The sequence below is a fragment of the Phyllobates terribilis genome, unplaced genomic scaffold, assembly GCF_046119375.1.
Source record: "Phyllobates terribilis strain yellow unplaced genomic scaffold, ASM4611937v1 Scaffold_4__5_contigs__length_816908805, whole genome shotgun sequence".
Lineage (NCBI taxonomy): Eukaryota > Metazoa > Chordata > Amphibia > Anura > Dendrobatidae > Phyllobates > Phyllobates terribilis.
In genome coordinates this window covers 483,092,201-483,119,533 of record NW_027362764.1, presented here as the reverse complement: position 1 = coordinate 483,119,533, position 27,333 = coordinate 483,092,201, and the positions used below count along the sequence as shown (strand labels likewise).

General features: G+C 41.4%; 1 protein-coding gene across 1 annotated transcript in view; it reads right to left on the bottom strand.

Moving 5' to 3' along the window:
- LOC141265547 (uncharacterized) overlaps positions 1-27,333 on the bottom strand; it is a 160,663-nt gene that overhangs the window by 71,175 nt on the left and 62,155 nt on the right. The window contains exons 6-14 of the mRNA XM_073678741.1: positions 24,361-24,534; positions 23,583-23,660; positions 21,792-21,803; positions 21,550-21,630; positions 21,281-21,334; positions 20,967-21,020; positions 18,717-18,770; positions 8,557-8,601; positions 1,276-1,329 (exon numbers count right to left, since the gene is read on the bottom strand). Coding sequence (XP_073534842.1) covers positions 1,276-1,329; positions 8,557-8,601; positions 18,717-18,770; positions 20,967-21,020; positions 21,281-21,334; positions 21,550-21,630; positions 21,792-21,803; positions 23,583-23,660; positions 24,361-24,534 — 606 coding nt within the window. The remainder of the gene's footprint in view (positions 1-1,275; positions 1,330-8,556; positions 8,602-18,716; positions 18,771-20,966; positions 21,021-21,280; positions 21,335-21,549; positions 21,631-21,791; positions 21,804-23,582; positions 23,661-24,360; positions 24,535-27,333) is intronic.

Sequence of the window (27,333 nt, the reverse complement as noted above, 5' to 3'; positions counted from 1 at the left end):
CTAATACATATAAACCATGTTAAAGATGACCTTTAATCTTGCCCTATATGTTCCTGCCTGAACAGGTTAGGTTGGTATCCTAATTGCGAACGTAATAGCACCACCACTCAACGAGGTTTGTCTCTACTAGTCCTTAAAATATCCCTATATACTCACAAAAATACAAATATAAATATATCTCACTCCTCTGATTGGGTATCAGCAATATATATGACTCTAATATGATAATATAAATATGCATGGTCTCTATAAGATACTAAAAAACTTTATGACAAGTGTTCCCTCTGGTCAAAAATCCATCCATGTTAGCAGTACAGAAATTGCTAATCCACTTTTCCCAATGCATTTCCGTTCATATCTACAAAAATTACACAGCCCACACCGATGTATACCCAATATGTACTTTCAGCTTCTATGGAAAGTTATTGTTGCAGGCGTTACAATGATCAGTGTTTATCAGCTCTCTATATGAGACAGCAGTTACAGCAGATAGTATCACACACAAAACGCTTAGGCAAGAGTCAGAGCCACAATAAGGACGTTTTTTCACAAGCTGTATTTGTACCATGACCGATGCAAACACCGTCAAAAATATCACTTTAAATAAAATGGGGTTTGTTTGGTTTCTATGAGGGTATTCGTTAAATGCTGGACACCTTAATTGAAACCAAACGTCTCCCATTTTAGTTAAGCTATACAAGTTCCCATGACTATCCTTTGGTTTGACATTAAACAACATAGTATGTCAGGGATGAATATTGCTATTTATCTCTGGTCACTGGTATCGTCCCGGGTAAACAGTCCGCAAGCATTGAGTATTTCCTAGATTTAACTATGAAATTACTATAAAAAGTACACACTTGTTTTTCTACTTTTGCTGGTATCTTTTGGTAAAAAAAAGTAACAATTGCAGTGGAAGTGGTCGTCAGAGTTTGTTACGTGACTGATCTGGGAGGTGTGTGAGGGGGATAACGTTAGGGGTCTTGTTACCTCACTCTCTGATGCAATCCTTTGCTGAGGGAAGAATGGGCTCCATTGGCCTCATCTGCCTAGGCTCTAGGTCACTAAAATACCTTGTCCCGGTCCTGTGAATGCGCCATCTGTATTTTACAGTTGGCATTCCACTGGGAAAATGCCCAGTTATTTGCATCTAGCTGTAAGGTGGGCCCCTAGATCTCACAACCTGTGGGATCAAGGTACCCCAGTCCATCACCGTACAGGGTAAATAATTGAATTGAGGTGTTACATGAATTTTTATATTAAAAAGTAATTTACCTTTTTTCCTAGAATTCCTGGAATTCCAGCCTGACCGCTTTGTCCAATTGGTCCCTATTACGAAAAAACAAAATAATTTACTCAATCCTTATTCAAATAATACATATTGTTGTACACTTGCCATACAAACAAGTACTATAATTTATTTCCTGGCAAAACAACTTTGTTTAATTTTTCCTTTTTTATATATATTGAATATACTTCTTTTACCTGTAACTGAAGTTTGCAAAACACATTAAAACAAAGATGTAAATGTGACAAGTAAACTCCCAGTATAATTCATGTTACAGTGCCAATGTGCAAATGCAGGAATGTAGTTATGGATGGCATACGGGGCACTTATGGGCATAACCACACTGATGATATGACCTTGGTAACCAAATGGAAAATCTGTTCTGCACAAATGTACATGCAAAGTCCAGTCAGACAGTTTGACATAGAAATAGTAGATAAACCTTGAAAGGCTTGTCCCAAAATCTTTTTTTTTCCAACTCCTTGTACTATCATTATCATGTTAAAGCAGGGGTATACAACCATTTTGGGTTTGAGGGCCACAATGTCATATAGAAAAACCTCCAAGGGCTGCAGTATTATCACAGTATTACCTTCTAAGACATTTATTGCATATTAAAAATATGTGGGATAAATATCTAATAAATTCTAGTTCCATTTTTAGGGCTCCTTTCAGGAAGGTAGAGATACCCTTCTCATGGGTGGCAATCCAGAAAGGTAGAGACCATGCATTCAGTTCTCTCTATTGTAGTTCATGCCAGATGCTAAAACAGTTGAGTGTTTCCCTTTTCCCATAAATTACAATGGATAAAGCCAGTGACTGCTTCTTCACCTTGTCTGCTCCTTTCAGTGCTACACCCCACGGGTCTTCTCCATGATATGGAGCATACATGGGACCAGACACTATCATATCTGTGAGCAGATGGTTGAGGGCCGCTCAGAAGGGCATTGCCGGCCGCATGTTGCCCCTGGGCCGCAGGTTGTGCACCCCTGCTCTAAAGTAACCCAACCATAACTAATGGCTAACTAATTTCTTACATCGTTTTCTGGTTTCATCTCCTTCATGACTCTGTCTTTCAGTGTTAAAGGTAACCTGTCAGCTTAAAATGGCAGTTACTCTTTACATGCTGCCCATGTGACCACTGTAAACTACATTTCCCGCATGCACCATCCTTCTTCTACAGGCTCTCGGCTCTCGCCCATGCACAGATAACATTAGCTACTCCTGTATTTTCTTTCTGATCTGATAATAGCCCCCAGGGGACAGCTGACAATGGGACATGGTTCTGTGCATAGCTCATTTATAGCAATAGATGAAATTCTTCTCTGTCCCTGCCATCCTATGTGTTTCTAACCCTCCCTCCTCCAATTCCGTATGTATTTCAAATATATACCCTCTATATTTTCTACTCCAGCTCCAAAACTCTTTGTTGCACATAGCAACCAATCACAGAGCCACTATCATTTGAACTGAGCTGTTTAAAAAGTTAAAGCTGTGCTCTGATTGGTTGCTGTGGACAACAACGACAATTTCTCTTTTAGGCCTCTTTCACATGTCCTTGTTTCCAGTACGTGTCGAATCCATTTTTTTTCACAGATATCACATGTACCCATTATAACCTATGGGGCTGCCCACATGCCTGTGTTTTTACATGGACCGTGCAAAACATGGAGACATGTTCATATTTTCCGGCAGCACGGATGACAAGGGCCAATACAAGTCTAGGGGTCCGTGAAAAACATGTACAGAGCATGGATGCTATCTATGTGCTGTATGTGTGCTGTACGTGTTTAACATTTCAAAGTATAGGAGACGCTTTGTAATTTAACTCTTTCTTTATCTATACTGGAAAAACACTGATGACACCGGCACTGGTTTTTCCTGTACGTAATTTATACACACATGTGAAGGGGGCCTTAGACAGTATAGATATTGGCACAGTTTTATTTATATTGTGCATTCAGTAGGTAGGAGACTTCCATTATAAGAAATGTAGACAGAAATGTTCTTTCTTTTAATGAGACAAGCCATTGGTGGTGTAGTGGCTGGTAGTTACTCGGCTGTGTCCATCACAAAGCTGAGTGGTGCAGTGAAGAAGCTTTCTACCCTTTAAGGCTATGTGCCCACCATGCAGATTTGAAGCAGACATTTCCTGAGCATTTCTGCATCTCCTTGGCAGAAAAAACACATGCGGATTTTACATGCGTTTTTTTCAGCGTTTTTACATGCGTTTATGCATGCGTTTTTTTTTCAAGCGTTTTTCCAAGCGATTTTGAGCATCACTTGGAAAAGGGCTTGACAAGTTGGCCACACAATATAAATCCATGCAACTGGCATGGATTTATATTGTGGGACCAACTTTTGTGGAGATTTCTGCTTCAAATACTGCATCTAAAGTAAAAAAAAAGAATTAAAAAAGTAAAAAGAAATAAAAAACCTTATATTCACCTCTCCGGCGGCCCCCGGTCTCCTCCCGGCCGCGTCCTCTCTCCTCGGCGTCCTGCGGTGTACTCGCAGGACCTGCAGTGACGTCATTTAGTCAGCTGATGGTCACGCGACCATTACCTGACCGCTGACGTCAGCGGTCTCGTGACCATCAGCTGACTAAATAACGTCACCGCAGGTCCTGCCAGTACACCGCAGGACGCCGAGGAGAGAGGACGCGGCCGGGAGGAGACCGGGGGCCACCGGAGAGGTGACTATGAATCATTTTTTTATTTTTTACTTTATGGGTGATTCTCTGCGTGATGCACGGGACATTCACATGTAATTAAATGAACATAACATCCTAGATTAATTTATGTCTACTGATTAATCACTTTTACTAGTTTTTACACCTTCCTGTTATTCCATTTTAAGGAAAAGAAAAATTCTTATATCAAAAAAGGAATGTTAAAAAATACATAAAATATGCGTGATGCACGGGACTCAGAGAAATGAGCTAGAAGCTTATTACTTGCTTTAATTCATTACTTCTGTGATTTGAAGAAGCTTTTCACAGCCATATTCAGCCTTGGACTGCAATGATAGTTTTTCTTGATATTGCTTGAACCTTTTTTAAAAAATTCCTAAATATACACTTAAAAAATGACTAATTGTGAATGTGATGCACGGGACATTTTGTGTGTGATGCACGGGACATTTTGTGTGTGATGCACGGGACATTTTTTTTCCTTCAGTTGTCACACTACCTACATAGGACATTTCATGTATGATGGATGAGAAATTTTATCTTCATCAGTTGTCGTCTTCCTATATGGTTATATTGTTATTTTATTTTCTATATTGCAACTGATTAACTATTTTTTTTGGAGGAAATCTGAACAAAGAGGAAAGTTTCAGGTGGATAAGTAACTAAGGGCACCCTTAGTGCGCCAAAATTCGGTCCGAATTTCTGATCGAAAATCAGAACACACTTCGCCAGTGTGTTTTAGCCCTATCGGACACCATTGAAACCTATGGGTTTCAAGGGGGTTAGGGCTAAAACGAATTCTGTACACTGCCCTGTGTGTGTCAGAATTTTGCATCATTAATTAACAATGCATGCGAATTTCTGTGAAGAATAGCTCCTCATTCAAACCCATGTGTTTGAATGGGGTTAAACAGAGTTCAAAATGTATTTTCGGACGAATTAATTAAATTCGGACATGCTCCCGATTTTCGGACGAACCGAAAATACATGTGTGTTTTAGCACTTACAGGCTGCAACAAGCAGCTGTCTCGATGTTACAGAGTTGTGGAATTAAGATATCAGGTACTCACGCTCTAAGGGTTAATGCACACAGGTGATTGTGATTTTCACACCGCTTTATCGCATGCGATCTCTGGGTTTTGACAATTTTCTGGTGATTTCTCAATAAATTGTTCAAATTGTGTTAGCTACAGGGGCAGCGATTCTAGCCGAAAGATAGGACATGCCGATGATTTTTTTTTCTCTCCATTGACGCAGAGCCAAAAAATTACAAGTGTGTCTTATCTCATTATGAATGGGGTGGCTTGTTGGGCGTTATTTTTTTTTAGAAGATAATCGACAGCAGAACTCTCCGTGCTTTTAGCTCTTAAGGGGCTGGAGGACCTGGCGATGTCACGGGTCACATGAGTAATTTCATCGGCACATGACCCTTTTGAGCCAATCAAATCGCTCACATGACCCATGACATCACCAAAGGTCCTATGGCTTTTTGGCTCTTAGCTAACATAGCAACACCCCCGAAGAACAACTGATTAGCAGCAGCACAAGTCGATTGAGCGACTTATCGCTCAGTGCCAGGTGTGTGAGAGCACACTAACAGGCAGATAACGCATCAATCGCCGGCAGCACCAATTTCTGCCGATGGTTGATGCGTGTAAGGGAACCCAAAGGTATTCTGTAATATTCTAATTTTTTTAAGATAAAATAAAAGTAGTTTTAATTGGTTTGTATTTTTCAGAGCATGGGGAAAATAAATAATGTCAGTGACAAAGAAAGGGCTAAGCAGTACAGGATAAGAAATGCAGATAAAGTGCGAGAGAGCAATAAACTTCGAATGCGAGAAAAACGTAATCTAGAAAAGGAAAATCAAAATACAGTTGACCAAGACATTTCCAGAGACAGAAATTGGAAAAGTGTCCCAATTCCAGGGATTAAGTCCATGCATATACTTAAAGCTTCTCCAAATAAATGTTTGCTTGCTTTTAAGAATTCTCTTAGCCCTGGAGTAGAAATGAATGCAGCTAGTTCAGCCTGCTATACAACAGGTGACTGGGTCATAGTCAAGTATGATGGGAAACTCTATCCTGGTGAAATAACGGGAAGAGTAGAGAATGAATATGAGATATTCATCATGGTGCAAGCAGGTAAAACTACCTACTGGAAATGGCCAGTGAAGGCTGATAAGTTACTTTACTCAGTAGGACAAATTCTAAAGAAAACAACAACTCCAGTCCTGGTGAACTCAAGAGGACAGTACAAGTTTGAAGATAATGTGCTTTGAGCCGTGATGCACGGGACACATGATATATTGTTTTTTGTTTCTCAGTGGACTGTATGGGAATTATTTCAATTATATTATCTTAGTTATTACTCTGTTTTGAAAGTGTATTTCAATATTTAATAATATGTATGTACTTTTTATTTGCACAAGAAGAAAAAATTAAGATTTTGCGTGATGCACGGGACAATGAAATGTGGAATTTAAAGTATAGTCTCAAGTGTTCAAGAATGCAACTACCCATTCTTTCATGTGTGCAATTTGAATTTGTAGTGAACTGATGTGTCTTTCATCATAAATAAATAGAGTTAAATGCAATTGATAGTTATTGGGTGGAACTTCTTTCAAAATAAGATACTTTTGTGTGTTTTTTTCCTATTTACAAACATTCAAGTTTACAAAGCGAATTCTAAGACAATCTGCTCAATATTTATGTGGCTATAGTTTTTTCCATTAATTTAGAGTGTGTTCTTTCTTAAAAGAATGAAAATTCAATCTCTAACACAAATTTGAAATTTGACACCATGGTTTCACTTTCCAGAGAATTGCCCTTATTCTCTTTTTACTTGCAGGTACCATGGTACCTGGGTTAGAGGAGAGTCTCCTCTTCTCCAGACCCGGGTACCATGTATACATGCGGATATTATGAGGTTCAATGCAAGTCAATGGGCGCGACTTTGCCGCGAAATCGAGCCCAAATTGGCTGTGCTGTGAATTTTTCCGCAATGATAATCCGCATTGGGATACATCCAAGACCGCTTAACAAGCGATTTTAATGCATTTCCGTGGTGGAAATGCCACCACAGAAGTGCATTAAATCCGCATCGTGGGCACGCAGCCTTCGGAATTTCCGCAGTGAAAACGCTTAAAAAATGCTTGGTAATACGTGCCCCATGGAAATTTCCGCTGCGGATTATCATTGCGGAAAAGTACGCAGCATGTCCATTAATTTTGCGGACACGCAGCGTAATTGCCGCCATTGACTTGCATTGAAACGCTTGATATCCGCATCACTACATGTGCACACGCGGATATGAAGCGATTCAATGTGCGGATGGTACCCGAGTCTGGAGAAGAGGAGACTCTCCTCCAGACCCAGGTACCATAGAAACTGTAAAAAAGAAGAATTTAAAATAAAAAAAAAAGATTATACTTACCTTCCGATGGCCCCCGGTCTCCTCAGCGATGCGTGCGGTGTGTTGGGTGGCTCGCGATGGTGTGAGGACCTGACATGACGTCATTGAGTCATGTGACAGGTCACTCGACCTCTGACGTCGGCGGTCGCGTGACCTGTCACATGACTCAATGACGTCATCGCAGGTCTTTCACACCACCGCGAGGCACTGGGGAGACCGGACGTGAGTATAATCTTTATTTTTTATTTTTCACCATTCTTATTCTTTCTTTTTAACTATTACTTGGTCACACTATATATGCTGGTTGCATGGATTTATAAAGTGTGACCAAGTTGTCAAGCACTTTTCCAAGTGATGCTAAAATCGCTTGGAAAAGCGCTTGATAACCCGCATGCGGAAATGCATGCAAAAATGCTTGACAAACGCTTGTACCTGGCGGGAAAAACGCATGTAACATCCGCATGCGTTTTTCCTGCCAGGGAGATGCGGAAAAAATATGCAGCATTTCTGCATCGTGGGCACATAGCCTAAAAGAGGAAAAGCTATAATCAGAAAATTATCTATTGTTTAAATTAGGTTTTTCTGTTGCATATTTTTTTTTGTTTGCTTTTTTTTTTAACTTGGTAATTTTTTTTTGCATATCACAATCTTTTTAAGAAAAAATAGACTAATATTTCCTGTCCTTTGAGGAAGAAATTTTCACAGTTTTCTTATCACCATAGGCAGGATTACAATGACAGGTAACACCTCTATACACAGCTGATAACACAGGATCCACAATTCAAAAAAGATAATTTGACACTTGACCCTGTTCCCCCTTCCTCCCAATGACCTTTGCACAGGTTCATTAGATGCGTCAATGCAAATTATAGGGTCGGAATGTAACTATTGTGGCTATTAAAGAATGGGTCATTTTACTGATTATAGGTTCCCTTTATCTGAAATGGTCACACAATGTCCATCATGTGCAGTGAGCACAGTAAGATGAGAATAGCACTATAGAAGAATAGCAGGTATCTACTGTGCATGTGTAACCTGCCATGGAAGAACTACAGGGCGAATCAGGCATATATGTAGCAGAGCTAGATGTCTGATTGCTTGGAATTTTTTGAACAGAAAAAAATACTCAATTGTAATAAATGATAATTTTATTTTTGTATACCTTAGATCCCATTTGGCCTGGCACACCATGCATTCCAGGTGGTCCCTAAAATAATAATGGATAATTATTGGTTATTATCCAAAATAAATGCAATAATAAATTGTTTTTCAGGCAGAAATTATCAATGTCTTGTCTTTAGGACAGAAATATGTGTCAGGAACACTGCAATCCTATCATATACTCTGTGTGCACAATTATTAGGCAATTTGTATGTTTGATGACTAATTTGGTTATTAAACAGCTACACTGCTATCGGTCAATCCAAAGGTTAATAAACCTGAAACCTGAGTATTTAAGAAAGTAAAAGACAGGTTTTGTCTTTCTTAGGAGAATATCTATGTGTGCGAAATATTATGCAGCTAAGTCAAAAATGTACATTTTCCTATCTCAATTGTTTATTTTCAGCTGTTAGAGTGAGAATAATGACCAAACAACTCTTAATGTACAAAAATACATTTCTGATATTTAAAAAAAATATTAGTGACCAATATAGCCATCCTTCTCTTCAATAACACTCATAAGTCTTCCATCTATGGAGTCTGCCAGTTTTGTTAATATATTGACAATCCACTTTTTGGACAGCACCAACCACAGCCTCCCAGACACTGATCAGAGAAGTGTTTTCCTTCACCGTAAATCTCCCATTTAAGAAGGGCCCACAAGTTCTCAGTAAGGTTTAGGTCAGGTGAGGAAGGGGCCATGTCATTATTGCTTAATCTTTAAGGCCTTATTGGAGCATTATCCTGCATAAAAATCATTTTTCCTGCACCACTGCTTGAGGAAAGTGTCTTCTAAAAAGTGACAGTAGGTTTGGCAGTTGATTTTGAGTCCATGTTTGACCTGAAAAGGTCCAACGAGCTCATCTTTAATCATACTAGCCCATAACAGTACCTGACCTCCATCTTGATTGTACCTGAGTCGAAGTGGCAGTTTGTGCCAGTTATTGATCCAGCAGTGGGCCCATCCATATGGTCCGTTAAGAATCACTCTTGTCTCAGTCAATAAAATCTTTGAAAAATCTGACTCAGTTATTTCTTGGCCCAGTCTTGATGTTTCCACTAATGTGCTTTGTTCAGTGGGGGTCAGGTCACAGCCCTCCTTGCCTTGTCCAGGTCTCTGATCACTGAACACTTTGTGCTTCTGGGCACTACAGTGAGGTTGCAGTTCTGAAATATGACATCACTGGAGGATAATGGCTTCCTGGTCACTTCACGTTTGACTCTTCTCAAATCTTTGCCAATTATTGTGCACCTTTATTTCTCAACACATTTTTTGCGACCCTGTTGACTGCTAAAAAAAATTGATGGTTCTGTGATCACGTCCCAATATCTTACCAATTTCAATAGTACTGCATCCCTCTGTAAGACTAGTAAAAAAAAATTGACTTTTCAGAGTCAGTTAACCCTGAAGCTTGTTTTCACCTTCCTGACCGGGCCAATTTTTTGAATTCTGACCAGTGTCACTTTATGAGGTAATCATTCTGGAACGCTTCAACGGATCCTGGTGATTCTGAGATTTTTTTTTGTGACATATTGTACTTCATGATAGTGGTAAAATTTCTTTGATATGACTTCCTTTTATTTGTGAAAAAATCAAGAAATTTGGCGAAAATTGTGAAAACTTTGCAAAACTTTTATGCCCTTAAATCAGAGAGTCATGTCACACAAAATAGTTAATAAATAACATTTCCCACATGTCTACTTTACATCAGCAAAATTTTTGAAACAGAATTTTTTTTGTTAGGGAGCTATAAGGATTAAAAATAGACCAGTGGTTTCTCATTTTTACAACAAAATTTACAAAATCATTTTTTTAAGGACCACATCACATTTAAAGTGACGTTGAGAGGTCTATATGACAGAAAATACCCAAAAGTGACACCATTCTAAAAACTGCATGCCTCAAGGTGCTCAAAATCACATTCAAGAAGCTTATTAACCCTTCACGTGCTTCACAGGAATTAAAGGAATGTGGAAGGAAAAAATAAACATTTAACTTTTTTTCACAAAAATGTTACTGTAGACCCGATTGTTTTTACTTTCACAAGGGTAACTGGAGAAAATAGACCCCAAAATTTGTTGTGCAATTTCTCCTGAGAACATCGATACCCAATGTGTGTGGGGGGAAACCACTCTTTGGGCGCACGGCAGGGCACGGAAGGGAAAGAGCGCCATTTGACTTTTTGAATATAAAATTTTCTGGCATAATTAGCGGATGCCATGTCGTGTTTAAAGATACCCTGATGTGCCTAAACAGTGGAAACCCCCACAAGTGACACCATTCTGGAAACTAGACCCCTCAGGGAACTTGTATAGATGTGTAGTGCGTACCTTGATCCCCCAGGTGCTTCACAGAAGTTTATAATGTTGAGCCATGAAAATAAACAAAATCTAATTTTTCTCACACAAATGTATTTTAGCCCCCTATTTTGCATTTTCACAAGGGTAACAGGGGAAATTGTACCATGCATTTTGTTGTGTAATTCCTCCTGAGTACACCGATACCCCATATGTAGGGGAAAACTACTGTTTGGACGCATGACAGGGCTTGGAAGTGAAGGAGCACCATTTAACTTTTTGAATGTAAAATTTGCTGGAATAATTTCGGACGCCATGTCGCGTTTGGAGAGCCCCTGATGTGCCTAAAAAGTGGAAACTCCCCACAATTGTCACCATTTTGGAAACTAGACCCCTCAGGGAACTTATCTAGATGTGTGGTGATCACTTTGAACTCCCAGGTCCTTCACAGAAGTTTATAACGTTGAGCCGTGAAAATGAAAAAAATCACATTTTTCTGGCAAGAATGTTTTTAGCCCCAAATTTTGAATTTTCACAAGGGTAACAAGAGAAAATGGACTCCAAAATTTGTTGTGCAATTTCTACTGAGTACGCAGATACCCAATATGGAGTCAAAAACTTTTGAGGCATAGTGCAACGCTCAGAAGGGAAGAAGTGCCCTATTGGAGTTCAGATTTTGCTGGACTGGTTTGAGGGTGCCATGTCACATTGGCAGAGGACCCTGAGGTACCAGATCAGCTGAACCCCCCATAAGTGATGATTTTGACTCAATGGGTGTTTTCCACAAACAAGCAGCAGTGGATGTTGCTAAGTGACCAATTGACTAAAGGACACTGTAGTGACCAATACATTGTAGTGACCAGCACAGTATGCCCATCTCTTGCTTCTAGAGACATGTACGTATAAATTAGATGGGCTTTCATCGCTACAGGAATGCCAAACATGTGGATGATAACTGCAGTTTAGGCACACAGTGGAGCTCAGAAGGGAGAAGGGCATTTGGATTTGGGAGCGCAGAAATCGCTGGATTTCTTTTTTGGGGGGGAGCCATATCGTTTTTCCAGAGCCTTTGTGCCACCAATAATGTGGAGGCCCCCTATTTTTCCATTAACAGACAGACCTGAGTGAGGACTTGCTTTTTTGGTGAATGGAGTTGAAGCTTTTATTGGGAACATTTATCCTGTGCTCCATGCTGAGCATTTACATCGGAGTTTTCATCTAAATCTCCGAAAGACGTGATTCAGATGAAACCACTGAGGGATCCATTCACTACAATGAGTTATTCTGGACTCCGTCTGGCCTCTGTTCAGCAATGTCCTTCTTTTAAAAGTGCACAAAACTGAGGCCAACAGCACTTTTATGTACGCATAATAAAAAGACGGACACCTCCGGATCATAGGCCAGACGGCGTCCACAGTGCCTCCCTCTGCCTCACTATAGGGAATCTTCCGCCGGGGGTTCCGTCTGAATCAAGTATTTAAGAGATTTACACGGAAACTCATGTGTAAGCGCTCAGAGCAGAGTGCAGGATAAACGTTCGTCGAGCCTTACTGCGATCTTTGGGTGGTAGAATGAACAAATCAGCAGCAAGGTGAAGAATTTGTTTTATTTGTTTTTTATGCCATTTCTAGTGCAGTATAAGTGATTAAGTGACTTTATTCTTCGGTTCGGTGCTATTACAGTGATACCAGATATATATCTGTTTTTGCGGGACAAGTTGATGGTTTTATTGGTACCATTTTCCGGCAAATGACATCTTTTGATCACTTTCTATTCCGTTTTTTTTGGGAGGCAGAGTGAACAAAAACCAGCAATTCAGGAAATATTTTTTGGGGATTTTTTTATGCTGTTCCGCCTGTGGTAAAATTGATAAGGTAGCTATATTCTTCGGGTCAGTACGATTACAGCGGTACGACATTTATAGCGTTTTTTTATGTTTTGGCACTTTTACACAATAAAAACTATTTTATAGAAAAAATAATTATTTTTGCATCGCTTTATTCTGAGAGCTGTAACTTTTTTACTTTTCCGCTCAGCTGTATTGCGGCTTCTTTTTTGTGGGACAGGATGACATTTTCTGTGATGTCATTTTTATTTACTGTGATAAAAAGGAATGGAAGTAGCACTCACCGGTTCTTCAAAATTCAAAGTCTTTATTTAAGGCATAACAACTTGCTGCAGGGAGGGATGGAGCACAATGAACGGATGACGGCCGTATCGCACGGTGTTTTAGCTTCAACGGGTCCTGGAAATGTTTATTTCCATGCATCTTTTTTATCGCGTTTTACTCCACTTTTTGTTCGGCGGTATCATGATAAAGCATCGTTTTTTGACTTGTTCACTGAAGGGGATAACTAGTGGGACAGTTTCATCGGTCGGGACATTACGGACATGGTGATACCAAATATGTATACTCTTTTGTTTATTTTTATTTTCACAGATAAATGTATTTATTGGATTAATATTTTTTCTTTTTTTGTTCTTTATTTTGTGATTTTTTTTAAATATTTTTAACATTTTTATTATTTTTTTTAAAATTTTTCACATTGCCCCAGGATGGGACATCAACTTTATAATGTCAGATCAGTGATATGATACTCTGCAATGCATCTGCACTGCAGAGCATCAGATCAGCGTCTCTCAGGCAGGAAGGAGGCGTCTCAGCTCCTACCCTTAGAACAGGAGCTGACATAGCCACCTTCTTGAAGTCCCCTGAAGGACCCCACGGCCATCTTGCCAATGGGGGGTCACCATGGAGACCATCAGCACAACGCGATCACTTCGCGTTGTGTTGATGGAAGCACAGAGGGAGCCCACTCCCTCTGCGATGCCCTGCGATGTCGCTGTCACTATTGATCGTGGCATAAGAGGGGTTAAACACCCGTGATCGGTGCTAGCACCAATCGTGGGCGGTGCTGCAGGGTGTCAGCTCTCAAATAGAGCTGACATCCGCATGTGATTGTGGCAGCGCTCAGTGTAAACCCACACGATCACTGCATCGCATATATACTGCTCTTTGTGAGAATGCAACTCCCTCAGAGCAGTATACAATGGTGGCCAAAAGTATTGGCACCCCTGCAATTCTGTCAGATAATACTCAGTTTCTTCCTGAAAATTATTGCAATCACAAATTCTTTGGTATTATTATCTTCATTTAATTTGCCTTCAATGAAAAAACACAAAAAGAATTGTCCTAAAGCCAAATTGGATACAATTCCACTCCAAACCTAAAAAAGGGGGTGGACAAAAGTATTGGCAGCCTTTGAAAAATCATGTGATGCTTCTCTAATTCGTGTAATTAACAGCACCTGTAACTTACCTGTGGTACCTAACAGGTGTTGGCAATAACTAAATCACACTTGCAGCCAGTTAACATGGATTAAAGTTGACTCAATCTCTGTCCTGTGTCCTTGTGTGTACCACATTGAGCATGGAGAAAAGAAAGAAGACCAAAGAACTGTCTGAGGACTTGAGAAACCAAATTGTGAGGAAGCATGAGCAATCTTAAGGCTACAAGTCCATCTCCAAAGACCTGAATGTTCCTGTGTCTTCCGTGCGCAGTGTCATCAAGGAGTTTAAAGCCCATGGCACTGTGGCTAACCTCCCTAGATGTGGACGGAAAATAAAAATTGACGAGAGATTTCAACGCAAGATTGTGCGGATGGTGGATAAAGAACCTCGACTAACATCCAAACAAGTTCAACCCGTACTATCCGTCGGCATCTGAATGAAAAGGGACTGTATGGTAGGATACCCAGGAAGACCCCACTTCTTACCCCGAGACATAAAAAAGCCAGGCTGGAGTTTGCCAAAACTTACCTGAGAAAGCCTAAAACGTTTTGGAAGAATGTTCTCTGGTCAGATGAGACAAAAGTAGAGCTTTTTGGGAAAAAGCATCAACATAGAGTGTACAGGAAAAAAAAAGAGGCATTCAAAGAAAAGAACATGGTCCCTACAGTCAAACATGGCGGAGGTTCCCTGATGTTTTGGGGTTGCTTTGCTGCCTCTGGCACTGGACTGCATGACCGTGTGCATGGCATTATGAAGTCTGAAGACTACCAACAAATTTTGCAGCATAATGTAGGGCCCAGTGTGAGAAAGCTGGGTCTCCCTCAGAGGTCATGGGTCTTCCAGCAGGACAATGACCCAAAACACACTTCCAAAAGCACTATAAAATGGTTTGAGAGAAAGCACTGGAGACTTCTAAGGTGGCCAGCAATGAGTCCAGACCTGAATCCCATAGAACACCTGTGGAGAGATCTCGAAATGGCAGTTTGGAGAAGACACCCTTCAAATATCAGGGACCTGGAGCAGTTTGCCAAAGAAGAATGGTCTACAATTCCAGCAGAGCATTGTAAGAAACTCATTGATGGTTACCGGAAGCGGTTGTTCGCAGTTATTTTGGCTAAAGGTTGTGCAACCAAGTATTAGGCTGAGGGTGCCAATACTTTTGTCTGGCCCATTTTTGGAGTGAAATGATCAATGATTTTATTTTTGCTTCATTCTCTTTTGTGTTTTTTCCTTGCAATCAACCTAAATGAAGATAATAATACCAAAGAATTTGTGATTGCAATCATTTTCAGGAAGAAACTGAGTATTATCTGACAGAATTGCAGGGGTGCCAATACTTTTGGCCACCACTGTATATACGGCGCATGTCGGGAAGGGGTTAAATCTTTTTTTGACTAATTTTGCCTAAAGAAATCAAGCTGCATACTAATAATTCTGCACATCTTGATAAAGGGTGTTGTATCCTTAGTCCACAACCTTCTCATTACACAAATACACATCACCTGATATGCTTCATCCAGCTTGGAGTAGTAAAATATGCATAAAAATATGTTCAAAATACTCACTTGTCTAATGATTGTGCACACAGTGTAGAAGAAAAAACTCTGCACTGTGGAAGACGAAAACTGTAATTCTTGCTGAAGAGTAAATCATTTATTTGAAACTGGCTTAAGAAGAAAAGATATAGTCCAACACTTCGACCTAAATAACGGTCCTTTTCAAGGAAATGTGCTATGCAAATAATCATGAATATACAGTACATAGGATAAATATGTAAATTACAGTGTATTTAAAATAAAGTAATGATAAGAGAAAATTGTTACTTTATTTTCATCACTGTCATTTATCTGTGTACTTTATGTATATTTAAGTTTATTTGTATAACAGATGTCCTTGATAAAGACTGTTTAGGCCAAAATGTTGGTCAATATCTGTTTTTATGTCGGATCCAAATAAGTGATTCACTATTTAGCAAGAATTACCATCTCAGTCTTCTATGATGCTGATGTTATTTTTCTATCGTTAGGATAGATGATCAATATAAGCCTGGAAGTGGTCCATCCACCCCCACGTTTTAGCTGAAAACAATTCTGGTGGCAGCTGGATATACACTGTGTTTCAAATTATTATGCAAATAATATTTCTCAGATTTTCCCAAATTACCTATATGAATTGCAGTCATTGTAATTTTCCAGTCAAATAACTATTAGCGTACAATTGAAAGGTTTTTGTACAAACTGTCTATGATAACAGTATATTTTTTAAAAAATAAAAAACTCAAACTGCACTCAAAATGCATGTTCCAAATTATTATGCACAGCAGAGTTTTCAACCTTTTCACTTTAATAAAGAACAAAAAAATGGTCATTTTTGAAATTATAAGCATTAGCAGGTTATTACAAACTGAAATCAAACAGTTTTCAACTCAAAACTTTATGCTAGGTGATGTTACATTTGCACATAGGACCCCTTGTTCGAAAGGAGCTTCTGAACTCTCTCGTCCATTGAATTTGTCAGGTTTTGGATGGTTTCTGCTGTAATTGTTTTTCATGAGGACCGAATACCCTCCCAGAGCTGTTGCTTAGATGTGAACTGCCTCCCGCCATCATAGTCACTCCTTTTGATGATGCTCCAGAGGTTCTCAATGGGGTTGAGGTCAGGGGAGCATGGGTGCCACACCATAAGTTTGTCCCCTTTTATGCTCATAGCAGCCAGAGATGCAGATGTGTTATGTGCAGCATGAGACGGGGCATTATCATGCATGAAATGATCTCGATGGTCCAGATGGATGGAGTGGAGGATGGCTGGTTGATGGACACCCAATGTAAACACGGCTACGGCGCTAACAAGGAGGAGGTGGAGTAATGTTTTGGGCTGGAATCATGGGGAGAGAGATTGCCGGCCCTTTTAGGATCCCTGAAGGGGTAAAGATGAACTCCATAATGTATGTTGAGTTTCTCAAACAGCACTTCCTTCCATGGTTCAAGAAGAAGAACCGTGTATTCCGCAGCAAGATCATTTTCATGCATGATAATGCCCCGTCTCATGCTGCACATAACACATCTGCATCTCTGGCTGCTATGGGCATAAAAGGGGACAAACTTATGGTGTGGCACCCATGCTCCCCTGACCTCAACCCCATTGTGACCGCTACACAATGAATGGAGCTGCGTTGGGCAGATCTGTTAAATGTATTTGCATTCGGGAACTGCTGCACATTAATTGGAACTGCAGTATCTATATTCATCATGTTACATCTGATGGCTGCCACAGCTGTTTTCCGCTTATCGGTGGAGGTGCTGGGCTTCTCATACTGATGACCTATCCCAAGGATAGGTCAAGAATAATTTCTGCCTTGATGACACCTTTAAGGCTATTGATACCTAGTAATGTAGAATAATATCAAACTAATGCAATTATTTATGATTCTAGCTCTACCAGTTATTGCTGGCTTGTCTATATATTTGTTATTTAGGTCTTTTATCATTTTCATGTTGTAGCATCGGCGTCTCTGCCTCCTGCTGGGCAGAGATGTCGTTCCCTTCACCAGCGTGGTCCAGGTCCGGCGTCCTCCCGCTCCCTTGCTGCTGTGGCGTGCACAGCGCGCAGCTTCCTGGGCTCTGTGCTTAGGGCGCACGCGCGCTTTCTCCCTCTTAAAGGGGCCGCGCGCGCCGTCCTATAGAGTCCTCGGCCAGTGGCCGCAGGACTGCCCCTATATAAGGCATCTCCTCCAAAATGGAGGTGCCTGTGCAAGGTTGTTGTTCTGTGTGCTAACACTTGCTTCAGCCCTCAGGTCTCGCTGCCTGTCAGTCCTGCTCGCCAGTCTGTCTACAGTCCAGCCCGCCAGCCTGTCTATAGTTCTGCCCGCCAGCCTGCTTACCTGGAAGCACCTGTCAGTTACCTGTCGTGCCCGCAAGCATGCTTACCAGGAAGCATCTGTCTGTTACCAGTAGTGCCCGCCAGCCTGCCTACCTGGAGCACCTGCCAGTTACCTGTAGTGCCCGCCAGCCAGCCTACCTGGAGCACCTGCCTGTTACCTGTCGTGCCCGCCAGCCTACCTGGAGCACCTACCTGTTACCTGTCGTGACTGCCATCTCGCCTACCCGGAGCACCCATCTGGCTATCTGCCGAACCAGCCTGCTTATCTACCCAGACCACCCGTCAGCCTTACTGCCATACTCATCCGCTGTACCGGTCAGTTCCTGCCATGTGACCCGTGAGAGCTACATGCTCTCACACAAGGTCGGTCCCAGGGTGGCACCTGGTCGCCCTGCTCGGTCCCTCCCTGGTTCACAGAGTTGATTGAGCTGCTGTGCAACCTTGGTCAGGCCGAGCAGGCACTTAGTCATGCCCCTCTGGTCCCTCCTTGCACCGGAGAACAGAGGTTCCACCACCCAGACTCGTAACACATGTAAAAAAATTTTTACCAGAAAAAAAGCCTAGCATGACTATGTTAGAATTAGTAGATTGCATTTTTATACCAACTGTTGTTTAACAGACATAGGAAAATATAACTAAGGAGATAATGTAGGAGATAACAATTTTACAAAAGAGTTGTCTGATACTTCCTACCTGAATTCCAGGTGGACCACGTTCACCTTTTATCCCTGGTGGCCCCTGTGGACCCTAAAACAGACCAGAACAAGTACTGATATTTTACTCTATATCACATAATCACTAAGCTAAAACCTTTATAAGGGTTGAAGGTATGCTTTAACTAAATTTAATTTTGCATACAGAAATAGAATTTCAACCAAATTTTTTAAAAACATAAAACATTGAGACCTACGTGAAAATAGAGATACAATGGAACATACGCAGCTAATCAGCCTTAACTACTAGCGCATGATCAAACTACATGAGGGTTGTAGCTATAGGGAGTGTAGCGGTTACAGTTTCCATACATATAAAGAATTATATCTCACAAAACAGGACACCAGTATTATAAAAGGCACATGTTGGATATGATTGCGGGTTTCTGTTACAGGTTTTTACAGGAGTTTCAAGTTACATTTCCAGTACATATAAAACATTGAGGGCCTGTTTGGGATTTTTTAAAAACTGGTCAAGAGCTGGAAATATGTTAGCATCATGTTCTATCAATTGCTCACTTTCCCAATTTCCCACTAACACTCCAATGGTCCCTGCTATTCCTGCAGTAATTACTTAATATCTATCATTCACATGGTGGAGACACATGGGGACAGGATGAGAAAACATATGGGAGATCATACGGGGGCAGGATGGAGACACATGCGACCAGGATGGAGACACATGGGGCCAGGATGGGAGATCATATGGGGTCAGGATGGGAGATCATATGGGGACATGATGGAGACACATGGGGCCAGAATGGGAGAACATATGGGGGCAGGATGGGAGATCATATGGGGCCAGAATGGGAGAACATATGGGGCCAGGATGGGGACGTTATGACTGTAAACGCTAATTAAGGGATATTATTACTGCTGTGATGTATTTTATTTTTGAGGATACTGTTTTCAGGGGGTGTCCCGTTTCTGTGAAGGGCAGCACTATGTCACTTTTTTCTTCATCTGACATAGTGTAGATATTGGGGAAAAAATGGGGAATATGCTCTGAAAGTAGTGCTCTAGATAACTGTGTGTTATTTTCTGCAGAGACGAGTCCTGGCTGAAAGAAGTGATGGCAGTCTGTGCTGGATGAAGAAGAAAAGTGAAGATGAATATCTTCAACTATAGACGTCACTGGTGAGTCAGTGTGCTACCTGTACACTTACACTATACACTGTATACTATATACAGAGCTTCTGTGTATAGTGTCACTGTTGATCCCTGTATTACCTGCACACTGACACTAAATACAGACCTCCTGTGTATAAAGTCACTCGTGACTCACTGTATTGCCTGTACACTTACACTATACACTATTTGCTATGTATAGAGCTCCTGTGTATAATGGCACCTATGGTAATATTGGTATTGTGTTTTTTTTTTATTAATGTGTGGTGGTATTTATTCCTTGTATGTGGTATTATTCGGTCACTATGTGGTGGTAATATGTGGTCTGGTCATGGTATTTGTCTCTTGTATGTGGTCATTTAAAAAAATGTATGTGACACATTCCCTTAAAGAAAAATAAAAAAATATATACCTAAAAAGAGTATTGGGTATTTTAAGAAATTTTTAATAGGTTAGAGTAGGGCGCTGCCAAAAATGTCTCCTTGTTGTGGTAGTGGCTTAAAGAAATATTTTCCTTAAAACAAAATCTGATGGCTATGTATGTGATATGGTGTTAGATGGGAACTGTCAATGTGTGATTGCTGAGAACGTGGTGCAGAAGTGGAGTTTTTCCAAGAGTGGACAGTGGGACTGTGGAAGGTTCGATGAGTGGAGGCAGTGCTGGAGTGAAGCCTGGGCGTAGTCTCAAGGGGGCCTGAAAATTTTGCCAGTATGCGGCCCTGAAATTCCTGGTGGCAGCCCTGCATGTACAGCATCCTGGAATTAATGGTGTTTTAAAGGGAAATCAAAGATGAAGGATTTTCCCTCTGGTTCTCGGATTGAAATTATTTGTAAACTTTATTCCAAAGGTAATAAAAATGACAATCCCGGTACATCCCAAAAAAATGTATGAATTTCCTACGTGTTTCAGACTAAATCTAAGTCGTTATTGATGGAGGCTCCCGAGAGGAAATAAGTTAATTTCCTCCTCTTAGCCGCACTTTCTTAGGCGGACAAGAAACATTGTTAACGCTATATAACTGCAGATTAACCCTATATCTGTAGATAAATAGTGTTTCCTTGGTACAATTTTGTGCTAGGACCCTAAGTGCTGGAATCATACCCTTTCTCCTGGAGCTCCAGGTATGCCAGGTGGTCCTTGAGGCCCACGTAAACCCTGAAAACATAAGTATATTCTTTATTTTAGGAAATTATTAGAGTATTTTGTAAATTAAAATAATTCACTAATATGGTAGAATATTCTCATTTACAGCACTCCATTACACATCATTAACTGTTTTAGGCCTCAATGAATAATCTTGTATCAATACTGTAGTTATATTAACCGTACTCCTTTTGATATATACCCTGTAAGCTGTATTTTTAGGCAGAAATAGCATGCTATAGAAATACTATACAAACTTGGAAGTCACTCACAGGTTTTCCTTCCGGTCCTGGAACACCGCTGTCTCCTATAGATCCTTTGTAACCCTGTAAGATCACATGATGGAGACAATCCTATTTCTTACTTTCTACAATTCGTTCTGCTCACAGTGAATACATGAATATATTGTCTCTTTGAATATATACTGGGGTACATTAATTCCAGAAGTATATATTCTCCTAGGAAAATGAATGTATGTAAAAGGCCAATGTGTAAAACCAAGATCATTCACCAGGACATAACAGTAATACAAAAGGTGCACCTCTTGTCCTGGAACTCCTGGGGAACCAGGCTGACCTTCTGGACACTGGCAAGCAGATGTAGGCACCCTCTCAAGTGGACACTATGAAAAGTAAAATGAATACTTACTATACAGACTGTATATACTTAAACTTATGTGTGGGTTTATAAAATATGCACATGTAGAAGTTTACGATAAAGCATTTTACATAGGTTCTAATGTTTTGGATTTTTCATATTTAGGTATATTTCTGCTGCACTTACCCTGGGATCATCCTGGTAAAAAAAAACAAAAAAAAAACAAGTTAATATTTAAACTTTGAAAAAATAACATTCATCAGCATGTACGTTAATAGCAATTAATTTACACAATCTATTAAGTCCCCCTCCCATATTTATAATGACTGCTTCTAAAGGCTTATTCAGACGTCAGTTTTTCACATACAAGTTCTATGTGTGTTTTTCATGGATAGCACTCGTACCTATGGCAGTATATGGGGTAGTTCACATGTCCAGGAGCATACCGTCCATAATTGCAGTCCACGAGGTCACTATGGGGAGAGGAGGGGCTCGGTGAGGCTTGACACCAGGCCCCATCCTCAGGGCGTGAATACCATTGAAAAGAATGGTAGATTAGGGAGCCGAAAGCTGTGAGGGCCCTCATTCTGTGTGGTGGGTTGTGGAGGGCCTCATATTGTGTGGGTGGCTGCGGGGACCTTCATACTGAGTAGCAAGCTGTGGGGGCCTTAATACTGAGTAGGGTGCTGTGGAAGTCCTCATATTGAGTAAAGGGTTGTGGGGGCCCTAATTCTGTGGGGCCCCTCATTCTTTGTGGGGGCTCTGGGGTTCCTCATTCTGTGTGGGGAGCTGTGGGTTCCTCATACTCAGTATGAGGGTCCCCACACAGTAAGGAGCTGTGGGACCCTCAAACTGAGTAGGGGGCTTTGGGGGCACTCTTACTTAGAAGGGGGCCCTTATTCTGTGTGGGAGGCTATGGGGACCCTCATTCTGAGTAGGGTGTTGTGGGGGCCTTCGTTCTGAGAAGGGGACTGTGGGTGCCATCATGCTAAGTGGTCATTATACTTTGTCGAGGCCATGACATTGTGTGTGTGAAGGGGACTATGGGTATATCATGCAATGGGGGGCCATTTAAAGGTATCTTTCTGTGGGGGAATTATACTGTGTTAGTGACACTATGGGGAAATCATACTTTACTGGAGGCACTGTGGAATCTTCATGGTGTACCTGTGGGGTTAAACTGTGAGGGGAAATTAACCGTGGGGATACAAAACCAAGTTTGTGTGGGTGGGGGCATTTTTGGAAACATCATACTCTATAATGGCCACAAAAGGGATATTGCTGGTGAGAACACTAAGGGGCTTCAATAGAGACATATTGACTGTGTACGTGCCTTAAATACATGTACTGGTTTATAACCGTTGGGAGATATGTCTCTGCCGAATATATATATACTGTATGTATATATATAATTTTTTTGGGAGGGGTATGGCCTTAGAACTTTTGATATGGGGCTCTGTGATATATTTACAATCTCTATGTACGCCACTGCACACACATTTTTTCATACTAAGTGGTCCACACATAAAACACAGACATGTTTGATTTTGATCCGAGTCATGGATTAAACTCGTCAATGCAAGTATCAATGGATTATTGAAAAAAAATTGGGCAGCACTTGGATACCATCCATGTGCTATTCTTTTCTGGCTGTTTCATAATAGAAGTTTGAGAAATCTCCATTGTTTTGTTTTTTTTTTGCATGCATGAAAAACTGATGAAACTGATAATAAACACTGACACACTGACCAAACTTGATGAAAATCTGCTGAAAAACACTAATGTGGCTGTTTTTTTTGCATAGGAGAAAAATCACTGATGTCTTAAATGTGTCTAAAGATGAACCAACATGATTATGGCATTAGATGAAACACGGCCTCAGTAAAGCCTGTGAATGGGCATTACATGGCCCCAGCTCTCAGCCTCAGAATGTAGTTGTCTATTTTGTTCTCACGTTTGAGGAATTGTTACACTCACCACGGAGTAGATTTCGCAGGCCGTCTCTCTTTCACTGTGCTCTGGATCACAGTACAATCTTAATTTCTGTATCTCCATCTAAACATACAGCAGGATATTAGCTATTAATAATGTCACTCTAGAAATTAAAGGGGTTGTCCAGGCTTTTCACAAAAGTCTGCAATCACTCATTTGACTGCAGAGTTCCTGGCCACATTCCAACTAGACGTGTGTGGCCTTGCTCAATTCCCTTGTATTGGGCCACATATATTTTTTAGCCCAACATTCTACCTTTATCGTCATAGCATTATGTGAATTCTTTATTTACTTCCTGCCATATCCTAGTGTTGTGGTGCCACCTGTTGTTTCCCACTTTTTTATTCATTTTTTTTAGCATTTTTTCAATAAAGCTTTACCTTTTATTATGTTCGGGTTCTTTGGGCATGTTTTTTTCTATAGGCTTCAAACTGTTTACAGCTGTCTGCCAACAGAAACGGACATAGCTAATCGGTGGGGTACTCGGTGTGATATGTCAGGACAATGCCAACAGAACCGGACATAGCTAATAGCTAATCGGTGGGGTACTCGGTGTGATATGTCAGGACAATGCCAACAGAACGGGACATAGCTAATCGGTGGGGTACTCGGTGTGATATGTCAGGACAATGCCAACAGAACCGGACATAGCTAATCGGTGGGGTACTCGGTGTGATATGTCAGGACAACCCCTTTAAGGCTGTGAAGAATAGGTCATCAATATCATAGATGTGGAACACCCTTTTCAGTTACACTTACTCACATTTACTGCTTGATCTGACTTTTCTTTCTTCACAATCTGAGTTTTTCCATTAATGAAAATTGGTCCAATTTCTTCCATGGCTCTGCTTTCAATGAGAGAATCATCTAGAAATAAAACGACACTTCTATTTCGCACTAGTATCTTCAACTGGTGCCACCGCTCATCAAATAATTCCTGAATAAAAATATAAAATAAAGAAACCTATGTCAGATGTTAGAGATTAAAAATGTTGTGTAGTTAGATGCTGCCCTCATAAGTCAGGTTCCGTTTTCTGCTTTAAAAACTAGGCGCGTACATCGGCGTCAAAAGACACCATGTGGACATACCCTTATGTAGGTTTAGAAGAATTCTGATGTAAGACAGCAGCACATGACTGCAGGATCAGACTATATAGTATGTGTTCTGTAATCAAGAAGACACCTAAATCTTCATAGTAGCGGTTGACACACAATTGTAGTTCTCTTCCGAATTATGATTATGCACAGAGTTGCTAGGACAAAGTATATTCTCCATCAATTCTTACTTTTAATATTGTGTACATTTGTGTTTTTACTGAAAGGGAACCAGGCAGCTGATAACTGTTGCATGAAAAACAGCTCAGTAATTTCAGCCAGATATATATTTTTCTGAAACACTATGGAGAAAACATACATTTAAAAGCAGACCATAGGGTGACTAGTCCAAGGGGCCAATCCCCAGTGGATTTTCTCCGCCTTGCTCCCCCTGGTCACAGGTCTCTCCCTACACATGTAGATTGAGGGAAATCTGTCACTCAGTGGAGGATGGTGGGGACAAGCCACCAAGGGGTTGCCTCTTGGACTAGTCAACCTAGTCACCTGGTACCTGGATGGCTTTTAACTGTATATTTTCTGTCACTAAATGATAGAACCAAACTCTGATTCATGCTGTCCATAGATTTTTGTGCATGCCATTAACGTGTTATCTGAAAATGGCACAGCATCCTTTAGTCTTGTGAGTACACCTCGACATTGGCAAAAAAAGAGCACCAAACTGGTGAAAATTACAGCGTGTTGTTAAAACCTATTTCGGCCCGATTCAGATGTCCATGTTGCATGTACGTGTTCTATTTGCTTTTTGTTCATGGATAGAAGACGTACCCATTCTAATGTATGGTGCTATTGTGGCACCCCAGGGGTCTGGTTTCCACAGTAACGGCAATGTTATGTCTGAGAGCAGGTGGGAGGTCTCTTGGTCAGGAATCCTATGCATGCCACACCTCCTGCCCAGTCCTGGGAGGGGAAGAACTTCCCCTATATAAACCTGGGGCTGAGGCAGGGTTAGAGAGTTCAGAGGGAGAGTTCAGCCAGGAGGGCTGACAGGGAGCTGTGGCCCCGGCTGGGCCCAGCTCCTGGGCCATGCCAGAAGTAGAGACAGAGAAGAGAAGCAGATATAGGAAAGAACATCAGGAGCTCTGTGGGAGCAGTGTTACAAAGAGTCAGGGGCTGGCAGCTGCAGAGCTCGCCCTGACTGAGAAGATTTCTTACCGGACCCGGAGTCCGAGGCTGTGGGGACTAACTCCTACCCAGCAGCAGAATCCGTCAGGCAGGGGATTTCAGGTCCTCTGGCCAAGAAACCCGAAGGCACGGTCACACGCATGGGACCAGCACCGCCGTCGTGGAGCGGAAGCTACTAGAAGGCCCCGAGTCACCAGCCATACGGGTGAGCACCACACGGTACACTCAGGGACGTGGGCTACTTTTACCCGCCTCTAGCAAGGTAGCCAGAAGAGTATCGTTAGTTTGGGAGGCCTACAACTCCGCCTGGCCAGGGGAGATCCCATCTGCTCAAGGACTGACCAGGCCCCAATCGCTAGCCAGTACTCCGGGAGGGTCTATCGTTGTCACCAGTAAAGACCCTGAACTACACCGTACCGTCTCTGAGTGGTTCCTGCTACCCCCATCATCCACGTCGGCTGCCCTGAGGCCATACCCCTCCCGTTGGGGGTTATACTATCACGCTGCACAATCCTACCACCGGCCTCAGCGGTCTGCCCTGCAGCAGCAGCTCCTTAGCTGTACTCAACGGGTGGCGTAGACGTCCAACATCTACCGCTAATACAGCGCCACTTAGTCTGACTCCCTGGGCACGGACCGGATCACCGCCACGAGACTACAACCCTCAAGAGATCCGGCTCCGGGTAAGCTCCCGCATGCGCAACGCAGCGCGACACAGGCCCAGGGGCGCGTCACTATTTACATGTTCGTGTTTTTCATGTACCATGAGTCTGTGCAAAAACTATGGAGACATGTCCATTTTTTTTCTGGTATCATGGATGAAAAGTGCTAGTACAAATCTATGGGTCTGTGAAAAACAGTACACGGATGGCATTCAGCATTACAAAGGATAGGAGAAGTTTTGTAATTTATTTCTTTATCCACTCAGGAAAAACACTGATAACATACTGACTAAACACAGATGACACACTCATGGTAAAAACGGACACATGATTCATACACTGATGACACACTGATAGTAAAACCTGACACACGGATCATACAGCGATAACACACTGATTGTAGAAACGGACACACGGACCATATAATGATGACACACTGATGGTAAAAACAGACACATGGATCATACATCGATAACACACTGATGGTAAAAACTGACTCACGGATCATACAATGGATAACACACTGATTGTAGAAACGAACACACGGACCATATACTGATGACACACTGATGGTAAAAACAGACACATGGATCATACATCGATAACACACTGTTGGTAAAAAACTGACTCACGGATCATACAATGGATAACACACTGATTGTAGAAACGAACACACGGACCGTATACTGATGACACACTGATGGTAAAAACAGACACATGGATCATACATCGATAACACACTGTTGGTAAAAAACTGACACACGGATCATACAATCGATAACACACTGATTGTAGAAACGTACACACGGACCATATACTGATGACACACTGATGGT